General features: G+C 34.3%; 1 protein-coding gene across 5 annotated transcripts in view; it reads left to right on the top strand.

Moving 5' to 3' along the window:
• The window catches only part of LOC126733527 (phosphatidylinositol transfer protein alpha isoform), a 41,115-nt gene that overhangs the window by 25,907 nt on the left and 1,007 nt on the right, over positions 1–14,201 (top strand). For 3 of the 5 annotated variants that reach the window (XM_050436862.1, XM_050436863.1, XM_050436865.1), the window contains exons 3-6: positions 3,369–3,632; positions 3,769–3,846; positions 5,097–5,327; positions 5,386–5,444. In XM_050436862.1, coding sequence (XP_050292819.1) covers positions 3,369–3,632; positions 3,769–3,846; positions 5,097–5,327; positions 5,386–5,444 — 632 coding nt within the window. Of the gene's footprint in view, positions 1–3,368; positions 3,633–3,768; positions 3,847–3,951; positions 4,030–5,096; positions 5,328–5,385; positions 5,445–14,201 lie in introns of all 5 variants that reach the window. The other 2 variants (XM_050436861.1, XM_050436864.1) reach the window with 1 other exon arrangement.

Below are 14,201 nucleotides of genomic sequence, written 5' to 3' on the forward strand. Positions count from 1 at the left end.
CATAGGAACTTTTTTTCATACAAGATCTAATCAAAAAAAAAATCTGCTCCATAACGTAAAGCTATAAATTACAAAGCAGTTAAAGTCAAGCGATCCGTTTTTTTAAAGGAGGTGGAGTCTCAACTTGATCCCGTTCCAGCCTTACCGAATACCGGTAAAATACCGCTTTAAGTATTATAGATTTATACTTAATACCATATTTTACCTATCTTTGATACTGTTTTTTTATAGTGTGTAACATTTAATTTTTTATTCCTTCAGTATTTTGTTAAACTGTTATTTTTTTAATTTCTCATTCAAATCTTACTATATGTCAATGCAGATATTAAGGCCCAAAAGAATATTTTTGATATTTATGTTTGGATATCATTATTTTAATATTTTCTTTTTATTTTTTTAGTGTTGTTTAATCGTTTGACTTGTTTTTTGTTCATTTAAATATATGGGCCTCATTATATGCACTTGCAGCCTTTAAGGTCCAGAAGACAAATTTTTTTAATTTTCGCGTCTCGACTTATAAGTATGATTATTTTGTGTTCAAACATTACCATTATGTTGTTTATGCCCTTTTCTATTTTTTATAATAATAAAAGTTTTGAAAAAGTAAATTTCTCTCGTAGATATTAATTATAATTTCTTAGGTGACCCTTATTACCCCCGGGTACCTTATATCCTCACCTAGGACAGAGAAAATATTATTAATATATACAGTAGTGGCCATAATTATAGCAACAAGTACATTTTTCCTTCAAATTATATGATGTGGTAGATTAGAAAAAAACTGGTATATATTATGATGTATTTTTTACAAAGCTTTTTATTTATGTTTATTTTTTTGTTACTTTATAAAAGAAATAAAAAATGGGAATTTTTTTTAGGAAACGGGTTGGACAAAATTATAGCAACACATTTTAGAAAAATCAATTTATTTATTCTCCAAAGTCAAAATAAGATTACAATACAATAATATTCTTCAGTATTTAGTATAGTACCCTTTAGCCCTTATAACAGCAATGCATCTTTTTGGCATGGATAAAATAAGTTTGTTTATAACATCATGATCGATTGACAACCAAGTATCCTGAAGAGCTTCGAAAAGTTCTCCAGCATTTTTGAAATTCCTGGTTCTACACCTGTTATTTCCCACACACATTCCCAAAGATTTTCTATTGGATTTAAATCCGGAGATTGGGAGGGCCACTTCATAACATTAATTGTTTCATCATGGAGAAACTCTTTTATTAGCCTTGAAGAATGTTTTGGATCAATGTCATGTTGAAATTGATATAACAGCGGCATATTTTTTTCAGAATAGGGTAACATAACATTCTTTAATATATCCTTGTACATAAATCGATCCATAATCCCTTCTATTCTGTGAAGAGTCCCATACCATACCCCGAAACAGCCCCACACTAAAACTGAACCACCACCATGCTTAACTGTAGAAGAAGTGTACCGAGGATTAAATCTTTTGCCTACAGGACGTCGAACGTATGCAGCACCATCACTTTTAAATAAATTGAATTTTGATTCATCGCTAAAAATAACTCTGCGCCACTGATCAATAGTCCAGCCCTGGTGTTCTCGAGCAAATTCAAGTCGGGCCTTCACGTTCTTCTTGGAAAGAAGAGGCTTTTTTGCTGGTCTGCGTCCAAACAACTTATTTTCAAATAGACGCCGCCTTATGGATCGTTCACTAAGATCGGAACACCCACTGCCATCCAAAAGCCCTTTAATTTTTGAAGAGGACAAAAATGGGTTTTGCCTGGAAATCCGAACAATCATTTTGTCACTTTTTTTTGAAGTTTTCCGGGGACGTCCCGAATTTTTTTTGGGTACTACCAGCCCTGTGTTATTGTATCTTAATGGATGACTGTTTGATGCCTGACTTATACTGATTAATTATAAGTTGCCTCACTTCAACAGACACGGTTTTACCACGACTCATAGTGTTATTTAAATAAGTTAATAACTACCAATAAATCACAATATAAATTGTTTCAATATTGCACTTCAACAGATTGAAAGAGCACTAAATTTCAAATGTTCCTATAATTATGACCAGGTGAAATATTTGCAATTACAAATATTTATTGTCAGCAAAAAAACAGGTAGGCTTTCTGTTATTTGAATGAGAAATTTTGTTTAAATATTAAGAGGCCATCCAAACCAGTGGCGTACTTTTACGATTAAAACATACATATAATAGTTATTATTAAATATTAGTAAAATTCAGATTTGTTGCTATAATTTTGGCCACTACTGTATGTTAAAAAGTAAAGTTGAAAGAACAGTACCCTATGGCATACCAAACTTGACCTTAAGCTTTTTACTTTCTTTATCAGAAATCTTGGTACTCTGAGTTCTTTCCAGATATGATTTAATAAAATTATTTGGTATTTCTCTCACTCCCATATGCTCCAAGCGCTCAGGTAGAATCTGGTGTGCCAGTGAGTCAAATGCCTACTTCCGTTACCTTGTAAAGTGAATTTTCTCTGAAAGTAAATTGATATTTATTTAATAGACAATATTTTTCTAAGTATTTTAAGAGATTACTTCTAAAACATTTTTTAATTATTTTACTTAAAGTGCTACTTAAGGCTATAAGTTTATAATTGTTTACATCTTTATTACCACCATGTTTGTGTAATGAGATTATTACTACATTCTTTAATGCTTTTGGAAAAACACCAGTATGGAAAGACGTGTTTACAATGTGTAAAAGAGGTTGCATTGAATGTTCATTAAACCTTTCGAATTGTTGAACTTATTTCATCTTCACCACCTTTAACTTCATTTTTTTAAAACTCAATATGTGATTTTTTAACTCTTTGTGCGTAACTGGAGTTAGCGTAAAGGAGTTTGTCGCTACTCTTTCCCCTCCCAACCAATTAGAGTTAGTATTAAGATTGTCTATTCTACTTGCCATCTTAGACCCAATAGTTATTTCATTATATTCGTTATTTCAGGAAGTAATGTGGTCATTGGTTATCTCCTTTGTTATATTCCATAACCTTTTTAGAGCTTTGTTGGGCCAAAGATTTATAAACGAATATTTAGCAGAATTTATAAGTTTTGAAAGTATTTTTCTATATACTCTTTATACTGATTGACGAAGAAAATGTTGTTATTATGTATAACAGATTCTTTTCTAAGTTTATCTCAGTTTCTTATTGATACCAACAAACCCCCAGTGATTCACGGCTTAATTCTCTTCCTTTTATTAGTTATATGTTTTGTCACTTTTGAGATCAACCCTTATAAAAAATTCAGTACACAAGTCACAATCATCAGCATTAAGGACATCATCCCATTTTGCTTATATGAAGTAAAACTACAACTAGAATAAGAATTTATTGTTTCAGTATCAAGTGGCACAGCTCTTCAGTGTAGCAGAGGCCTCAAAAGACAATACGGGAGGAGGAGAGGGTATTGAGGTGCTAAAAAATGAACCGTTCACCAACTACCCGCTGCTGGGGGGAAAGTACAACTCGGGCCAGTACACTTACAAAATTTACCATTTGGCCAGCAAGGTGCCAGCTTTTATTAGATTGCTGGCGCCCAAGGGCAGCTTGGAGATACACGAGGAGGCCTGGAATGCTTATCCTTACTGTAGAACTGTTATTACTGTAAGTCATTTTTGGATTTTCTCTTTTTTTTTAATTAAAATGGGTTTGGTAAAATGTTATTGATTTTTCAAAATTCTGGATCGAACAATTTTCGAAGGGGCAAAACGAAAATTGCTTAATTTGACTCATTTTTCAGAACCCAGGTTATATGAAAGAGAAATTTAGGTTAGTGATAGAGACGTTACACGCCCCAGACCGAGGAAATCGCGAAAACGTAAGTACGACTTAACACTCTTATTCATTTTGGGTTTTTTCTTTTGTTCTATGTGCGGTTGCATCGTCATCGGTGTCGGTTGGTTTTGTAAATAACAACGAATAGAATCCCGGGTATATGAAGGATAACTTCGTGATCTGCATCGAGAGTATGCATATTGCAGACACTGGGAAACAGGACAATGTAAGTCCAGTCGCAACAATTAGAAGCAAAACAGCACTTTTTATTGCTTGCCGGTCCATTTAGTAACACAGTAAAGCATGATAATTAATCATGTTTAGGTTGTATTTAAATGGTCCTGAAGTCCTTTAAACTGCTTCTTTGTCCTGTCTCGCACCCTCTCTCTCTTAATGCTTGTTTTGTTCATTTTTGTGCTTGCTGTTCTTAGGCTAAGAGTCTTTATAGTAGGAGAGCCAGCGACACATGACCCTACGTCATCGGGAATTGTGATATGAATAATAACAGTGCATAGTTTAAACACGGGCGAGTATGGAACACCCTTGTCGACTGGGCAAATCCTGTTCCAATTAATGTAATTAATTAATAAAAAATACGAAAATCTTGATTCGTAACGTATTTAGGAATGAAATAGATAAGTACATGACATTGAAGGGGACAGGTGGCACTTTAAAGAAATATGTGTGTGCCGAACCCCTGTTGACCGAACGGAAAGGGGTTGCTTGTAACTATTGTGATTACATCATCAAGAATTAATTGAAGTTTAGAATGTGCACATCACGACTAATTATGTGTGCCGTGGAAATTCGTATGCCAAATGCGATGTTGACCTATTTTTATCGGTCGACTTCAGCCCTATACCAAGATCATTGTAATTCAATCAACTCATTAAATTCACACTTTTGCGATTAATTGCAAAGTATTTCTGCCATTTAAATTGTATTTATATGGAAGCATGGAATGTTTGGATTTTTGTCAATTTGTTATATATTTATCTTTTCTTAAAACTCCGTTACGATCGCTTCTCATCTTCTCATTAAAAAACAATTATCCTCAATCCCCTATTATCATAAACTTGTTAAACTTTATTATCATAAAGTTGTTGTTGTGACATTTTTTACTATAACATTCTTAATATTCAAAATAGAAACATAAAACAAGTACTGTCATATAAAGTAAAACGCTGAGCACGTTTCCGATGCGTTCCACACTCACTAAAACGATTAATCTCCTAACAAAACCCCCCCAATTAAGACTATGTCGAATGAATAAAACGTCATGTCGGTTCCCAGGTCCACGAGCTTCCGGCAGACAAATTGAAAATGCGAGAAGTCGTCCAGATCGACATCGCGAACGATCCGGTCTCGCAAGCGGACTACAAACCGGACGAGGATCCCGCCAAGTTTAAGTCCGAAAAAACCGGAAGGGGACCGTTGGTCGGACCCGACTGGAAGGAAAAAGTCACTCCGGTCATGACCTGTTATAAGCTAGTCACTGTCGAGTTTAAGTGGTTCGGGTTACAGGTGAGAGTTCAGTTCGAATTAATTGTTTTTTTTCTAAAGACGTTTATTTTTTTTCTAGACTCGCGTAGAAAGTTTTATTCAAAAGTGTGAGAGGCGGCTATTTACAAATTTCCATAGGTGAGTGACCATTAATATTGTAGAAGAATCTTTTAGTTTTTTAGAGAGTTTATGTGATGACTGATATCTTTAAAATCAGGCAAATTGAAAGGGTTTTACACTATCATTATTACATATTATTCCGCAATCAGTCCCTCTGTTTAAAAGGAGTAATAGCAAATATGATTATCCTAGTTGGTATACCTCTCAAATTGTAAAAGACCTAAAGGAAAAATCTAGGCTACATAATAGATGAAAAAAAAACAAAATCTATTGTTGATCACAATGTCTTTAAAGCATTAAGGTCCACCATTAAATCAAATATTGATTTAGCTTAAAAAGCTTATATAGTCAATACTGAGAGAGACTGGAAAAAACTTTGGAAATTTATACAGGAAAGGCGAAGAACGTCTAGAATTCCTGGGTCAATGAGTTTTAACAATATCAGTTTAACTAACCCTGATGACACAGTCAATGCATTTGCCAACTTTTTTGGTAATGTTTTTAATCAATCTCTACCCTCCCCTAGTTTATTTAATGATGATGTCTTTTCTCAAAATATAACATTTTGAAAACTGAATCATGCAGATGTGCTAAATGCTCTTAAAAAACTTAAAAAAACAAAGAAACTTCTGGTTTTGATGGTGTGCCATCCTATCTGTTGCGTGATTGTGCCTCTGCAAGTATCTTTAACTTATCTCATTGTACAAGCACCTTCCCTAAAGATTGGGAAATTTGCCAAAATTTGTCCCATCTTTAAATCGGGAGAAAAAAATGTGGTGAAAAACTATCGTCCAATTTCCATACTATCAAACTTAAGGTCTTTGAAATTTGCCTGTATGATAGTTTCTTTCACCAAATAGAAGATTTAATATTACCAATCCAGCATGGTTTCTTTCAATCCAGATCTACAGTTACTAACCTAACATCATTTCTTCAGACTGCATATGAGGCTATAAATAATAAATGTCAACTAGACGTAATTTACATGGACTTCGCCAAAGCCCTTGATAAGATGGACCATGGACTTCTTACTCAGAAACTTATCAAGCTTGGTTTTCATTCTAATCTTGTACAATTTTTTGCTTCCTATCTGGCGGATAGACACCAGTTTGTAGAGTATAATGGGTTTAGGTTATATGTTTATAAACCATATAGTGGTGCTCCTCAGGGTAGCAATCTTGCTCCTTTTTTGTTTTCCATTTTTATCAATGACATATCTGTTAACATTTTAAGCAATAGTCATCTGTCTGCTGACGGCCTAAAGATATTTTGCATTGTAATTAATTGGGAGGACTGTTTGCTTCTCCAAAATGATATTAATTCAATCTACAACTGGTGCAAGATTAATATAGGCTTCCTCTCAATATTGAAAAGTGTAAAAAGATGTCCAATTCTTTGCTAAAAAATGAAATTAGCTTCGACTATACATTAAATGGTACAATTCTTTCTAACTGTGATTATGTTCGTGATTTGGGTGTCACTATTGACAAGAGGCTTTTGGCAACCATATCGATAACATCATAAAGTCATCTTTAAAATCTCTTGGTTTTATTATAAGAGCTACATCAGACTTGACTAGTATATCAAGCAAAATCATCTTATTTAATTCCCTAATAAAATCGCGATTACTTTATGCGGCTCCACTCTGGTTTCCAAACTATACTGTTCACATTGTTAGACTTGAATTTGTTCAACGTAAATTTCTGAAACATATCACTTTTAAAACTGATGGAATTTATCCGGAACAAGGATACGATCAGCACTTGTTACTCAGCAGATTCAATATGAGGGGGTCAGAAGCCAAGGGGTCCAAGTAACAAATAAAGAGTTTTGAGAATGTTTGATTTAAAGTTTTAGGTCATTAAAAAATATTCGGTGATATTTTATATTTCTGTTCTTATTAAATATTGTAATTTTAATGTTTCAAATTTTAGACATCATTTTTTGGTTTATGTTAGGCTTTTTTGCGAGTTAAAACTCATAGGCCAGTCACTTAAACCCCTTTGCCTTAAAAATAAAATACATAACAATTTACCAAAATAAAGAAATGTTTATTCTAATGGAGAAATTAACATGAACTCAATATAAAGAAAAAGATATTAATCATCATCGGATTCAAAATTTCTGTGCTAAAGTGTCTGTATCCTCTTCTTGGGTGACATTAATTTGTTGTTGTCTTAAGTCTGTAAGCCTTGAGGTTTTTCCTTCATATAACAGATTTGTAAAGACCTTGTAAAATGTATGATGGACAGGCGGAACAAAAGGTAGTAGCTGCAAGAGATTCTGATACTTGGCCAGTTTGATTTTTGGTGGTGTAACATGCAAATCTGGTAATGCTACAGTGGTTGGCTGATTTTTGATGGGGTAGTATTTTTTTGTTTTAGGTCCATCATATTAAATGCAATTTCTTGGTTGTAGACTTCTTTATAAAACATCTTGTAAGGTTCGGCTTTTTCAAAATGCAACCATTGCATCTTGCTAAGGCCTACAATGTTAGGTTTCATGTAGCTATCCATTGGAGATATTGACTTAAAGTCCTGAGACTGCATTTTAACCACAATAAATTTGCGACTAACGCCTCCCACAAAATGGATCCAATCATAAGGAGTAAATATGTTTGTAAGCTTCCTTTTTGATTTTTCTATAAGGGCAAAATCCTTGTGGCACTCCATGAACGAATGGCCCCAGACAAGAAATTGATGATCTACGCTTTTGATGTGGGTACAATATAGGTCGAGAATTTCACTATATTTTTATTTTGTCCGCCGCAGTTGTCACTGAAAGCGTCTATATGGGTAATAGTTGGTGGCAGACATTCGATATATTTGATTAGACATGATAAAACCTCCTGAGACCCTTTCGCTGCCATTCCCTCATGCCACATATACAGTAGTGGCAGAAAGTAGAGCAACTTCTTTATTTTAAACACATCTATTTTATTTAGTAAGAAAATACAATTATATTGGAAATATAATACTAATAAGATCTAAGCATTATAAATCTATCAACAACTTAACTTAATATTCTTTGTTTATATTTTTTATGTACAAAAATTAATTCTGGGGCGGAAAAAAGTAGAGCAACTTTTTGAGAATTGATGTTTTTCTTTTAGTAAAAACTGAAATACAATTACAATTTTAGTATTTTTAAAAATATCCATCATTTTTGATAACTTCCTCACAACGGTGGCGCATAGATTGCAGTAGATTGCCTAGAAATTATTACTGGGTCCATATTAATCCAAGATTCGTGTAATGCATTGAACAATTCGTCCTTATTTTTGTAAGTTTTCCCCCTTATTTTCCTATCCAAAATTTCCCATAGGTTCTCGATGGGGTTTAAATCTGGTGATTGACTTGGCCAGTCCATTACTTGAATATATTGCTGTCTAAACCAAGCCTTTACATATTTGGAAGAATGCTTTGGATCATTGTCCTGCTGAAAAATGTGCCTAAGGGGCATTTTCTCGTCTGCATATGGAACCATTTCATTTTCCAGAATATCTTTGTACATAAATCTATCCATTATCCCATCAACTTTATGAAGTGGCCCCATTCCGAAACCGGAAAAGCAGCCTCACACCATAACTGATCCACCACCATGTTTTACTGTTGGACAAGTGTATCTGGGATTTAACCTTTGGTTTGCAGGACGTCGAACATATGCTATTCCATCACTTTGAAACAAATTAAACTTTGATTCGTCGCTGAATATTATCTTTTTCCAGTCATTAATTGTCCAGTGCAAATGAGATCGAGCAAAAAGAAGACGGGATCGTCTGTTTTTTGCAGATAATAAGGGCTTTTTTGCTGGACGTCTTGCAAATAATTTGGTCTCGCATAATCTACTTCTTATTGTCCTTGAAGATACCTGAACGCCTAATTCTTCTGATAAACGCTGCTTTATTTTACTTGAACCCAAAAATGGATCACTCTGAGATATTTTCAAAATTTGTTTATCTTGATATTTATCGGTTTTTCTTGGTCTTCCTGTTTTTTTTCTAGGTAAAACATGTCCATGCTTCACATAACGTGAAATTATTCACGATACTATAGATTTATTCAAACTAAACCTTCTTGCAATATTGATTCGTTTTTCACCATTTTTGTGACAGTCTATAATTCGTGTTTTTAAATCAACGGATAAAGGCCGTCCTCCAGGCATTGTAAACTAACTTTGCTTTTAATGCAACCGGTAAACAGCTGCAATTAAACTAATATTATTCGATTTGTAAGTTCTAAGAAAAAATGTTGCTCTACTTTTTGCCAGGTACACAAATTCTTATCAGTTTAAAAATAAACAGAAATATTTAGAAGGTCAATTCTTATCTGATTTAAGACTACCTACTTGACCAAAAGTATTGTGGATAAATATCACTGTTATTCCTTTGTTAGTTGTCAAGAAATTTTATTTTTTTAAAAGTTGCTCTACTTTCTGCCACTACTGTACATGTTGCCAGTACCAGTAGCTAGATCGTGTATTCCAAGGTTGTATGTCCAAAGTTGACGTAAATAGTACACTTTGCTGCATGTAACAAATGGAGTGGGTAGAGTTTTTTGCAGGTCAAAACATATGGCACGACGAATTTGGGGGGATTCTTTAGCTAAGGTAGTGGCCCGATTCTTTAAGGATTTAACAGAAGACACACTAAATGAATCTCGTGGTCGTGGAGTAAGGCTTTCTTTTCTTCAAGACTTGGATCTAGGGCATCCATTTTGATTTTTAAAATATCGCAGGTTGAGCAAGTGTCGGTGTAAGGCCGGTGAAAACTAAGGTTGAACTGAGTGTTAAAAATATCACGGTATTTGATGATTTTTACAGGATCTGTTCGTCGTTGTGAACAAAAGTCTTTATATAAACTGTACATTTTTGAAATATTTAATTCTGGAGATAGATATTTACGGTTTGGGTTATCCTTTCTTGTATAATGGCTAATAAACTTAGGAAAGGAATTTATATGTTCTCTCAGTAAATTGATAGTGTCCTCGCTTAGTTTATTTCCAGGAGTATGACGATCTCTTTGATCTGTATGGACGATTCCTGTTTCTTTATGTTTAGTGACAGCGTTATAGAACCTCTTCTGAGAAATATCCAATGTACACAAAAAAAACTGCTTACAAACGCGATAATTTTTCAACGTTATGATTGTGCTGACGTTTTTTTGAGAAAATGTAAGTCGATTGGGTCGTTTAGGAATATGCTTAGAAACACATGAAATAATAAATGAAGTTTGGAAGTCCCAACCATTTTGTTTGTTTTTCCGTTTTTTGTTGTTTCTTTCCGAGATCCCAGAAATCTGAAAATATAGACATACGCACTTCTTCGGTAAAATGTTCATTACATTTGTAACTACAAATGTGATTGCACGGTTTAACTGATTTTGCTTTATGAACTTCACCCCGCCGTCCAACGTATCTTTGGCCAGAGTTACGCTTTAGTTTTGCTTCGGATCGCTTCCACTGTGCTATTTTTCGTGTTCATTTCTTGGATGTACTTGCTTGTGGTTTTCTTTCTGCTATGCTAAGCTCTGAATCTGAAGAAAACCAAACTATTTTGATTTGGGACGTAGTCCATATCAACATCGGATTATTACTAAACGGATCTAAAACTTAAAAAAAAATAACGTCAAGGAAAACATATTTCAACAAAAGCACTTTGAGAAGTTACCATTTTGGTCTTCATCAGAAGTAACCATTTTGATTAAAAAAAAACTTCAAAACAACTTAAAAACTGTAAAAACTTAACCTCTTTCACTTCGCGCGTAGCTACTAAATTACTGATGCTTGAGTGGCAAAGGGGTTCAAGCGCACTTAGTTCCCTATGCCAATTAACAATACGCGGACGACTGAATCTGCTGATTTTCTCAACAATTCATAGAGAGCAGCAGTAGTATTGAAACGCAATTACTTACTAGTAGTTCTCTTTGCCATTATATAAAATAATGTTTTACCATTCAGTTTTTACACTTAGATCGATTTCTGAAAAAATGTCACTTGGACCCCTTGGCTTCTTTCTGACCCCCCTCATATGCTTTCCCTTCATCAGGAAACCATTTGTGCAGGTTTGTTTTTTCTTTTCAAATTGTGTAATGGCCGTATTAACTGCCGGGAATTGCTAGCAGCTCTACACTTTGTTGTGCCTTACATTAATACTAGAAGACAACACATTTTTACTTACACATATATAGCAAAGAAAGAGCCTTTATACAGAGCAAGTTCTTGGTTTAACTTGGTCCATTTCAGTCAGGATGTCGATCTCTTTAATATGTCTTATTATGTCTTAGTTATAATTTTATATATGATTATTATAATTTTTTATGATATATGAATTGTTATTACTTATATTTTGATAGATTGTCTTAGTGATTAGGATTAGGTTCCTATTCGACAATAAATATATTTTAATTTGAATTACACTTGTAAAAATTCGGATATTTTAAAATTAAACTTACGTGAGTATTGACAATGCAATTCATTCAGCGAGCTCCACCAAGTATACAGCAAGAGATTGAGAGTAGGGGAGAGGTAGGAACACTGAGAAGCAAAACTTTTAATATTAATAACTTTTTTATTCAACGCTATTTTAAGCTCATATTTTATCTTTACATTTGGCATATAAATAGGAACTGAAAAACGATATTGTTTTTTGACGAAAACTAAAGGTAACATCTCAAAAAAATTAAAACTAAAAAATACCAGATGTCTCACTGTACCTATCCACCTATCAAGTTGGAACACTGAGACGCAACACTTATTATTATTTTAGGTTAAGACTGTCAAAGTTTATCTCAAATTTCAGACTTTTGGCGCTTGGTTAACTCATGCGTTAAAGGAGCTGGCAAAATCATAAGAACCTGTTTCCACATTTAATGCTTTTCCTTAAAAACGATATTTCAAAATCATTTTCTTTTATTTGAGATAGGACTTTGCCCACATAGGATGTTTTTTGCTTAGAGTTAAATTCAACAAGCACATATTCCCCGATATTAGGACAGCGATCAAGATATTCGAAAGTAATTAGGGGCTCGGGATCTTCACCAATATAATCTTCTCCTCCACTAGAATCCTGTAATTCCATTTCATTTTCATCTTGTTCGTCAGAATCACTATCTAATACGCGCTTTTTTACTTGGTGGCCATTTGAAAACGAAACAGAGCCTATTTTGGGTCCCTCAGAACATTTGCGAAAAAATCCTCGGACCCGTCAATTTTTGATTCAAGGTGGAACCATTTTTTTGCTAGTTTCGCCCCCCTGAGGGCAAAGCCCTAGCGGGGGTGACAAGGGCCCCCAAAATTTTAAATGGAACGGTGGGTCGAGTGATACCTTATTTTGATTATTGTTGAGACTGTTATTATAGCAACATTTTAAAGTATAATAGTGGTTGTCAATTACTGTTGTCAGATCATAGTGTGTCAAACAAATAGCTCTTTAAAGTTAGTTAGTTACAACATTGAGTGTGATAATAGTTTATTCACTTGCTGAAAGAGTTGAAATAATTTCTCTTTTCTTTGCGAACAATGAAAATGCTAATAGAACTGCCCAGCTCTTTAACACACTACAACACCCTAATCGACAAGTCCATCGCAAGTACATTTTGGAATTGGTTCAAAAATTTAGGGAAACTGGGTCTGTGGCTAATAAAAAGCGCGAAATGGATAATCCAGTGGTGAATGAAGCTTCAGAAGTAGCTATTTTAGGTCATATTGTGCAAGATCCTACACTGAGCACAAGGAAGTTATCAACCGTGTCTGGTATTAAGAGAAGCAGCAGTCAGAAGATATTAAAAAAAAAACAAGTTTCATCCGTACAAAATGCATCTCGTACAAGAACTAAACGAAGACGATTTTGATAGGCGAGTACAATTTTGTGAAACTATATCTGAACAAGCCGCCAATGATCCACACTTTCTATTTAATGTATGTTTTTCTGACGAATGCTCCATTTTCCTAAACGGTACTGTGAATCGTCACAACTGTCGCTATTGGGCTGATTCAAATCCCAGAATATTTTGTGAGGTGCATACACAACATCCTGAAAAATTAAATGTTTGGGCTGGCATTTTTGGTAAACGTATATCGTAGGCCCCTTTTTTTACCTGGCAATTTAACAGGAGAGATGTACCTGGAGTTATTAGAAAATACAATTCATCCAGCATTAGTGGAGATACTAGAAAATAACAACGAGTACTTGGAAAATCGTCTAGTATTCAGCAAGATGGGGCGCCACCCCACTATGCTGCAAAGGTTCGTCAATATTTGGACCAAACTTTTCCAGGGCAATAGATTGGAAGAAGACGAGCTATTTAATGGCCTTCTCGTTCCCCGAACTTAAGCCCATTAGATTTTTTTTATGGGGCCATTTAAAAACTAAAATTTATGCTAGTCAGCCAACATCGCTAGACCATTTGCGACAAAGAATAATAATTGATGAATGTCCTCAAATCACCCCAGAAATTTTGCAAAATGTACGGGAAAGGTTTGAACAAAACCTGTATTATTGTATGGAAGTCGAAGGCCAACATTTTGAACATTTACTTGATTGATTTTATCTTTAAGACCTTTATTTAAAATTATACTTTTTAACATTTTTTTGTAACTTTTATTAGCCCCTGTATCGACTAGGCAAATAGTAACGATTTAAAACTTAAGGGTTATAATCCACATAAAAATACCTTCAAAATAAGGTAACACTCGACCCCCCCCGTTTTATTTAAAATTTTGGGGGCCCTTGTTACCCCCGCTAGGGCTTTGCCCTCAGGGGGGCGAAACTAACAAA

This window comes from Anthonomus grandis, chromosome 2 (assembly GCF_022605725.1).
Source record: "Anthonomus grandis grandis chromosome 2, icAntGran1.3, whole genome shotgun sequence".
In the NCBI taxonomy this organism is placed as follows: Eukaryota; Metazoa; Arthropoda; class Insecta; order Coleoptera; family Curculionidae; genus Anthonomus; species Anthonomus grandis.